Source organism: Trachurus japonicus, chromosome 16, assembly GCF_045865225.1.
Source record: "Trachurus japonicus isolate A0001 chromosome 16, Traja_1.0".
NCBI classification, from domain to species: Eukaryota; Metazoa; Chordata; class Actinopteri; order Carangiformes; family Carangidae; genus Trachurus; species Trachurus japonicus.
Genome location: NC_140922.1, coordinates 33970754 through 33980763, shown reverse-complemented (window position 1 = coordinate 33980763; position 10010 = coordinate 33970754). Strand labels below are relative to the sequence as shown.

Below are 10010 nucleotides of genomic sequence, written 5' to 3'. Positions count from 1 at the left end.
TTAGCTATTGCAGGAGGTTTCCAGGCCGTTTAAAGGACAATTCCAGGCGAATTCAACTCAGGGGTGTATTTTCATATCATTTTAGGTCTAAAAGAATGAATCTGAAGAGTTTAATCGCTCCTGTTTTGCGGTAGCTGCGTCTGTCCCCGCATCGCCACGGCAGCAATGAATGGGAGTGGATGTAAGTTCCGCTGTTTAGGCTGTTTCCAGCCCTCAAAGCCACAGACAGCGTCAGATGGAGACTCAAACATGCAGCCAGAAGTTTATTTACTTCAAGCAAGTCGACATGTTTGTAAAACTAGATCTAATTCAAAGTCTCCCGGAGTCTCGCGCGAGACCCAGTTGCCGTGCTCGGTGTGTTCAGGAGCAGTGGGAAAAGCTCCCGTTTGTGTCATAAACACAGGAATATCAACTCTTTACTTGCTTCAAGTAAAAAAAACTTCTCGGCGCATCTTTGAGTAGCCATCTGACGCTGTCTGTGGAAAAAAATGTACACTTGAAGCAAGTAAAGAGTTGATATTCCTGTGTTTATGACACAAGCGGTAGCTCCTACTGCGCCTGAATACACCAGCACGGCAACTTGGGTCTCGCGCGAGACTCCGGGAGACTTTGAATTAGATCTAGTTTTACAAACATGTCGGCTTGCTTGAAGTAAATAAACTTCTCGGTGCATGTTTGAGTCGCCATCTGACGCTGTCTGTGGAAAAAAATTGCGGCTTTGAGGGCTGGAAACAGCCTAAACAGCGGAACTTACATCCACTCCCATTCATTGCTGCCGTGGCGATGCGGGGACAGACGCAGCTACCGCAAAACAGGAGCGATTAAACTGAAAATCTTCAGATTCATTCTTTTAGACCTAAAATGATATGAAAATACACCCCTGAGTTGAATTCGCCTGGAATTGTCCTTTAATGTTAGATAGGCCAAATCAAGATGGGATTTGTATTTACCGCCAGTCAAACCAGCAGTTTGTTTTCACCGGAACGGGGGCGTGGCCTCACTTGCTACTCTCATCTATCGTTGACCTCTCTGACCTCTGACCTTTGACCTCTGACCTTCGTCTCCAGGTGGTGACGCTGCTCAACGACCTCTACACCTGCTTCGACGCCATCATTGACAACTTTGACGTTTACAAGGTGAAACACACAAACTGAGGTCTGAGCCGGCTCATTGGTGGAGGAAGAGGGAGGAGGGAGGGGGCGGAGTCAGTCTGTGGGCTCAGCCAATCAGAGCAGAGCTTCAAACCTGTGGAACGGGGGCAGGGAGCAGACGGAGGAGCATCGATCACAGCTCTGTGGCTCCACCTGCTGGTCACAGTCAGAGTCACAGAAGCTTCCTGAAGCAAAAAACAATCTGGTTCTGAGAAACAGTTCTGGCTGCACATTAAAGGAATAGTTCACCAAAAAAATGAAATTCATGAGTCATCAGTGACTCCCCCTCATGCTGATGAATACTCTGGAGTAGTTTTTTATTCCTCAAAGTGCATCTGGAGACCCGAGAGGCCGGTTCCTAGTCCAACCAAAACTTTATATGAGAGTAATACTGCAGGGCCCGACACAAAAACGTCCATAAAACTACACAAAAACCATTTAATATTCCTCCACACTGCTCGTCCACTGCAATCCAAGTGTCCTGAAGGGAGATAGTCCAGAGTTTACTGGAAACAACCTCATTTAGGACATTTTTACAGCCTAAACAGTCCTGTGTTGAATTGCATTCACAACTAAATGAGGTAGTTTCCAGTAAACTCTGGACTATCTCCCTTCAGGACACTTGGATTGCAGTGGACGAGCAGTGTGGAGGAATATTAAATGGTTTTTGTGTAGTTTTATGAGGGTTTAGACCTGAATATGAAAATAGATTCTTTTCTTTTCTTTTTTTTTTCACTTGTTGACACACACACCGCAGATCACAGTTGTTGACATTTTATCAGAAAGAAATGAACCAGTTTCTTAATAATAATTTTATTACTCTTTATTTTGTTCTGTTTTTGTCATTTGCTGTTTATCTAATGACTTTATTTTGTGTATGGAGCTATAACTGTGTGTGTGTGTGTGTGTTGCCGTGGCGACACCCCCAGGTGGAGACGATCGGCGACGCCTACATGGTGGTGTCGGGGCTTCCTGTGAGGAACGGGACGCTCCACGGCAGAGAGATCGCCCGCATGGCGCTGGCCCTGCTGGACGCCGTCCACACCTTCAGGATCAGACACCGAGCCGAGCAGCAGCTGAAGCTGAGGATCGGCATCCACACCGGTGAGGAGGAGCAGAGGAGGGGGCGGGGCTAAAGGAGGAGGGGGCGGAGTTTACCTTATTCACCTGATGGGTTTTCTGTTTTATTTAGTTTTCTTCTCTGCGTTTTTTCATATTGATGAATAATTCAGAGCTTTGTGTTTGGATCACGAGTTTAAAGGGACATTGTGTAACTTTTCCTGTTCTCTATTCAGGAAAATCGATTATTTGGTTCAAAAGTCTGCTTTTCATTAAAGGCCCCATTGCATGAAAAATGTGATTTAGGTTATTTTTTGGTGCTTGGGGAGGTCTCTGGGCCACGTATCTACTGCCCCATGCATCAAACTGGTCATAAAACGAGAAACACACACCGCCCATTTGTAGGAACTGTCCCTTTAAGACGAGCAGATAGCACTTCCTCCTTTCTGTGACGTCACACACAAGGTAACTCCGCCCACCGTGACCAGTTTTTTTTTTTCAAATTTTTATGAATGCAGCTTAGGTTTCAGTTACTTGCCTGTGATTGGCCCGACCACACGCCACTCAAAAACAGTCAGCCAATCAGAGGAGAGGTTCTCATTCTCTCTTCTGATTGGCCAAATGACCTGTGCCTGTTAGAACTCCAGAAAGAGGCAACAGAAAGGGGCAGTAGAAACCATATTAAGCAGATCACAGGTACTCAAAACCAATGATACATTTTGTTAGGGAGATCAGCAGGTAAATAAACCCAGAGAAAAGTGCACAGCATGGGGCCTTTAAAGGGACAATGAGGAGTTTTGGAAAAGCAAAGTGTTTTCACACTACATTTATGAGCCTCCGCGCACCGTGAAATTCTTTGACCGGCGCAAGACAGACTCATGTTTTCATTCATCAAGAATTAAAGTCAGAGGTTGGAAGACGATCACATACCGTCGTAGTTCCCACCATACACGGTGATTCAGCGGCGTTATTCTCATGACTCGCCGGGCAGCGCCCGCGAAACCGAAAGTAAGGAAACGCTGGTCGGCTCGCCCAGCGTTTCCACCACCACTAATAATAACAAAATAATGACAGAGACAGAATGATATATTTATCTAAAATGGGCCCATTAACAAGTGTGGGTAGCGGAGATTCATCCACATTAATATGAGACTTTTTTATTGTCGCGGAATTTTTCGTTCTGCCGATGGAGAAACTCCTCGTTGTCCCTTTAACCAGTAATCCGCCCCCATCAACAAACTGAAGCCGTTCATATCATTCATATCTACATGGAGCGGGTAAGCTCGGTGTTGGCTGCCATGTGGTGTCTCCATGTTTTTACGTAAAAATGAACTTGTTTTTAGATCATTTTCACTTGTTTCAAACTAATTTTCACTTGAAATAAGTAGAAAAATCTGCCAGTGAAAGCAGGTTTTTGTGCTTGTAATAAGGAAGAAAAACTTGATCCACTATCAGATTTTTCTACTTATTTCAAGTGAAAATATGTTTGAAAGAAGTAAAAAGTGTCTAAAAACAAGCTACTTTTTATGTGATGAGTCTTATTTTAAGTATAATGAGATTTGTTTTGACTAGAAATGAAATTTTGACTAGAAATAAGACATTCTTGGTAAGATTTTGAGTTTTTGCAGTGTAAAACGTGGGTCAGGTCAACAATACCACATCGCCATGACAACATATTGTCACGTGTATTGTTCTGCCTCGTGCTGACAGACCACTTGTTTACATAGAGGCTTGTTTATGCCGTTACGTGCAGCGCCTGTCGTCCGTCTGCCGTCTGCCCGATTTCACCTGAATGCAGCATGAAAAATACGATTGACTTGCTTGTGATATACAACCACAACGCTAGATGGGAGAAATTCCTACATAATGGACCTTTAATGAAGTGCAAACCACTGAGACTGTGTGTGTGTGTGTGTGTTTGTGTAGGTCCGGTGTGTGCAGGAGTTGTGGGTCTGAAGATGCCTCGTTACTGTCTGTTCGGTGACACCGTCAACACGTCGTCACGTATGGAGTCGAGTGGAGAAGGTCAGAGACACAAAGCACACACACACAACTAACACACACTGACCTGTTGTAAACTGATGAAAATATGTATGAATGAAAGTATTTAAAGGGATAGTTAAACATTTTGGCAAATTGGCCCATTGCCATAATCCCTATAGTCATAGCAGTAGGTTCGTTACCTTAAATTGTCGGTGCAAGCTGTTTTTAGAACGGTGGAGCAGAGCCGTGAGCTGCTCAGAGCTACGCTATGGAGGCTAATGGGATTTTTTTTGGTTTCCCTCATCAAACTCATCAAATACACAATCCAACAACTCCACAACGCTCTGGTGGACAAGTTGTGACCTGCACATTCACCACGCTATGAGATAATAACACAACGTTACCACACAGAGTTGTTTTAGAGGGAAATGCAGAGACTGCTTGATGAAAAACTGTCCCTGAAGGCAACGCGCATCAGCGGTTTTGCATGAATTTACCTCTAAAACAACTCTGTCTGATGGTAGCTGTAAAACAGGCGAAAAGCTGTATTATTTCCCGCTCTAACGCTGTTATTATGTAACTTTATTACGTTTTAATATGTTTTCATGTGAGAAAGTAACTGTTTAGATCCCAAATATACGGCCAGTTTATCCAAATGACGGCTGTTTAGAAGTTTGCTCCGATGTTTTTCGGAGAAGTCTGCAGAGCTGCTCGGCCGGCCAACCTTCGTCGTCACCCCGGGGGAAGAAAACGATCACTAATTAACTTACCCGCAGGTTTTTAGAGGTTTACCACCGGCTGGTTAAATTATTTTTAGGAGATAGGAGGTAAATTCATGTAAAACTGCTGATGCACGTTGCCTTCAGGGCCAAATTTTCATCAAGCAGTCTCTGTATTTACCTCTAAAACAACTCTGTGTGGTAACGTTGTGTTATTATCTCATAGCGTGGTGAATGTGCAGGTCACAACTTGTCCACCAGAGCGTTGTGGAGTTGTTGGATTGTGTATTTGATGAGTTTGATGAGGGAAACCAAGAAATCCCATAATGAGCCTCCGTAGCGTAGCTCTGAGCAAATCGCGGCTCTGCTCCGCCGTTCTAAAAATAGCTTGCACCGACAAATAAAGGTAACGAACCTACTGCTAAGACTATAGGGATTATGACAATGGGCCAATTTGACAAAATGTTGAACTGTCCCTTTAACATGAGTGTGTTTTTCCTCCTCAGCTCTAAAGATCCACGTGTCGTCGTCGACCCGTGACGTCCTGCTGGAGTTCAACTGCTTCCAGCTGGAGCCGAGAGGAGAGATCGAGGTGAAGGGCAAAGGGAAGATGACCACCTATTGGCTGCTGGGGGAGAGCGGCGGCCAATGACAGAGCAGCTCCGCCTCCTCAGATGACTCATCACTTCAGACGTTTCCTCATCTCTGAAGGAAGGGGATCCAGCATCATGGAGGGAAACGGTGGAACAACAGAGTCCACTACAGTCCACCAGAGTCCTGCAGGGTCACCACAGTCCACTATAGTCCACTACAGTCCAGCAGAGTCCACCAGAGTCCGGTAGAGTCCACTACAATCCACCAGGATCCACCAATGTCCACTACAATCCACAAGAGTCCACTACAGTCCACCGGGGTCCACCAAAGTCCACTACAATCCACAAGAGTCCACTACAGTCCAGCAGAGTCCACCAGAGTCCGGTAGAGTCCACTACAATCCACCAGGATCCACCAAAGTCCACTACAATCCACAAGAGTCCACTACAGTCCACCAGGATCCACCAAAGTCCACTACAATCCACAAGAGTCCACTACAGTCCACCGGGGTCCACTACAGTCCACCAGAGTCCTGCAGGGTCACCACAGTCCACTATAGTCCTGTAGAGTCCAGCAGAGTCCACTACAGTCCACCAGAGTCCGGTAGAGTCCATTACAGTCCACCAGGATCCACCAAAGTCCACTACAGTCCACCAGAGTCCACTCCAATCCACCAGGGTCCACCACAGTCCTACAGGGTCTACTTCAATTCTGCAGAGTCCACTACAGTCATTGAGAGTCCTGTAGAGTCCACTTCAGTCCACCAGAGTCCTGCAGGGTCACCACAGTCCTACAGAGGCCACTACAGTCCTACACAGTCCACTACAGTCCTACAGGGTCCACTTCAGTCCTACAGGGTCCACTACAATCCTACACGGTCCACTACAGTCCTACAGAGTCCACTACAGTCCTACAGGAACGCGGCTTTGTGCTGGTTTTCATCAGGACGCGAGGACGTTCACCAGACTCACAGAATCAACCAGAATAAAGTTCATCTTCATCTTTTAATCTTTAAACCTCAGAGAAATAAATTCAGACTTTTAAAGTGTTTTTCAAGCTGTTTTTCCGTTTGAACGACGACGAAGGACGAAGTCGTCAGAGGTCGCTGATAACGACACAGTAGGAAATAACATTAAAATAAAGCTCGTTTAAAACGTTTAAGTTTCAGTTCAGAAACATTATGCAGGAGAATCTACGGTGAGTCATGTTTGGTTTGTCCCTTCTGGGCTCCTGTAGAAACATGGCAGCTCTGAGGAGGAGGAACGAACTAACACCAGCTGGAGCCAATCACACACACACACACAGGGATTCGAACCCAGGAGGACGGCATGAACCACTGGACCACTGTACATACACACAAACAAACATGAGTGTTGGTGTGTAGACGCTTTAAAAAAAACTCACACCGGCCCTTTAAATTCTGAAATGTGTTTTTTTTCTCAGCGTGGTACAAACACATCTGAGCTGATGGCGGTTGGGAATCGAACCTATGACACTGAAGTGTTTTTTTTTTCTCCAGTGAACCGATGGAGTTATTAAAATGAGACGTTGATATTTTTATAAAGTTTGAAAACACACCTCGTTGTGGGAGGAGCTTCGTCTCATTGTGGGAGGAGCTTTGTCTCATTGTGGGAGGAGCTACGCGTCACTGTGGGAGGAGCTTCGTCTCGCTGTGGGAGGAGCTTCGTCTCATTGTGGGAGGAGCTTCGCCTTGTTGTGGGAGGAGCTTCGTCTCGTTGTGGGAGGAGCTTCGTCTCGTGGGAGGAGTTTCGTCTCGTTGTGAAGTTGAACTCGATGTTTCTTTTGTTTTTCTTCTGGCGCTCGATGTTGGGATTCCTTCACTCGACTCAAATGAGACGTTGATATTTTTATAAAGTTTGAAAACACACCTCGTTGTGGGAGGAGCTTCGCCTCGCTGTGGGAGGAGCTTCGTCTCGTTGTGGGAGGAGCCTCGACTCGCTGTGGGAGGAGCTTCGTCTTCTTGAACTTCAGTGTTGAACTCGATGTTTCTTTTGTTTTTCTTCTGGCGCTCGATGTTGGGATTCCTTCACTCGACCTCGACGACGTCGCTTCTTCAGTTCAGTCGTGAACCAGAGACGTGAAACAATGAGCCAATCGATCGTTTTGTTTTGTTAGTTTGTTTCTCTGGGATCGAACCAGCAGCAGTGTTTGTTAGTTTGTTTTGTTTGTACTGACCTGTAGTGGCCTCATTAAAGTGCTGTGCAGACCCGTGTGTATTGATTATTATAATCATTGATCGTATGATCAGCTGGAAACGTCTGAGTCCAAGTGTTGTTTTCTTTCTCTTGTTCCCATCTTTCTTTCTCCTCCTTCCTGTTTTCCTTTTTTTTTTTTTTTAATTCCTGTTCCCATCTTTTATACACTACAACGGAGTATTAGGGCCACATTGACAAATTAAAAAATCACAAACTCCGAGAATAAAGTCGTAAATTCACGACTTTTTTCTCGTAGGAAATGTACAACTTTATTCTCGTAAATGTATGACTTTATTATCTAAGTCTCCGTTTTGTTTTTATTCTCAATGTGGCCCTACTCTGTCGTAATACACTTACTGTCTTTCCCTCCAAATGAAAATAAGTTTCACAAACACAAAACTCCTTTAAAATGCAGATTAAATCACCTGTTTACATTTAAGGGATATTTCACCCAAAATTATTAACCAATTTTCTACTCTCCATCATGCCAAGGGTTTGGAGAACTTTCCATGGGGGTCCGGCTGGCAACAGGTTTTCATATAATGGCGGTGGATAGAGTTCACTTTTGAATCGTCCTAAACACACACTATGAAACATCCAGATATCTCCATACTGCTCGTCTGTACTGACCCAAGTGTCCTGAAACCGCCACATGAAAAAGTTGTTGGGGAAAAATATAAAAACTGGAACTCCAAAAGCGTTTTGATGACTCTGAAAGTTCTCCAAATCCTTCCTTGACGGTGAGTAGACAATTGACCCTTCGCCAACTCCTCCCACAAACGGCTATTGTCCAATCCTACGTTAGCAACCGTAACTATAGGCCTGGCAAGCTTTCCGCAGTGAGTCATTACGTTTGCTTTTGTGGACACATTTTGAGACTAGGACGAAAAACATTTGTTTGTAGAGAAGGATGTTGTTGTTGCTGCTGCTACTATGGCGGTGGCGGCGGCAGCAATATAGAGATGTTCAGATACGAGCTGACTTTTTTTTCGACTTGAGCAAGTGTAAATATGGGGATAACCATATGTTCACCTCCGAAATGACAGCTGGACTTTTACCGCGTTTACCTGGGCTTTTAGGGCTTTTACCTGGGCTGTCAGGCGAGGGATCCTCCAGGCAGGGACTGCTTTCACTGACTGATACAGCGGTGGGAGAAAAAAAAACAGCAGCCAAAGCTGTATGTGGTTCACAATCGCCCCAAAACTTGCAGTTTGACAACGTTTCATGACCAGTGAGATGACCTAAGTCTTCGTGGGTTGATAGACGGTAAAATTACCGGTCCTTACTGCTGCTCTGTACATTGTCCAGTCGTGTCGTTGAACAGATGTTTTGTCCTCCTGCGCGAGTCACGTCACTGAAAACTCTGAATGATCTTTGTGACTTCTTCTCTCTATTATCTCAGAACAGTTTATCCAGAAATTTGCTGATATTTCCTTTGAAATCGATACCAAATACTGCCAGGAGCATGGCTGGGAGTGAAAGCTTGCCCGCCGTAGCAACAGTAACCAAGGGGGCGGGGCTTACGCGAAGGGTCAATTGGTGAATTATCGATTTTGGGTGAAGTATCCCTTTAACTCATATCAACTTGCTGTTCCGTCTGTCACCACTAGAGGGTGCTGCCGCTTCACAATTTATACAAAGAAGAAACGTCTCCACCCTGAGTTTAATCTTGTTCTTCCAGTCGAGCCGCTCCCTCACACAGACACACAAACTGAAAACACTCTTTGATAAAATAAAAGACAAAAACCACATTTGGTTGAGTTTTGTTCAAAAAGGTAGAATTTTAATCCGTAAGTAAATTTACTCAGCTCGGTTCATTTGAGGATTTTAAGTTGTAAATTAATGTTTGACAGAAAAATGAGTTAATTAAAATGTGTATTAATCAAAAAATAGCTTCACTAATAAGAAACACATTTTAACCCAGAAATAAAAAAATAAAAGTGACGTCCCACGAGCCAGAAGCAAAGAAACAGATTCAACAAGTTTAAATTAAAAAGTTAAAAAAAGAAAAACTTCTTCTGTTTTATTTCCTGATGAACAAACTGTTTTGTGTTTTGTGTTGTTGTTTTTTTTTAAATAAACATTTTTTTCTTAATTTTTTTTTCTCGTCTTTGCTTTGGACTCGACCGGAGACGCTGAACGTGTCAGAGCATAAAAAAAGGTTTGTTGTTGATGATGAAGATGAAGATGAAGAAGTTAATGATCTATACAAACACATTAATAATAAAAAAACATAACAATGATGTATAAAACACGTCCGTATGAAAACAAACCACGGAGAAATGAAC

The 10010-nt window shown here is 44.2% G+C and overlaps 1 protein-coding gene across 1 annotated transcript in view; it reads left to right on the top strand.

Annotated features, from left to right (window-relative positions):
- LOC146972727 (atrial natriuretic peptide receptor 1-like) overlaps positions 1-5693 on the top strand; it is a 118277-nt gene extending 112584 nt beyond the window's left edge. Inside the window, exons 19-22 of the mRNA XM_085803121.1 lie at positions 1068-1136; positions 2081-2255; positions 4137-4235; positions 5419-5693. Coding sequence (XP_085659247.1) covers positions 1068-1136; positions 2081-2255; positions 4137-4235; positions 5419-5564 — 489 coding nt within the window. The 3' untranslated portion in view covers positions 5565-5693. The remainder of the gene's footprint in view (positions 1-1067; positions 1137-2080; positions 2256-4136; positions 4236-5418) is intronic.
- Positions 5694-10010: the final 4317 nt, after the last annotated feature.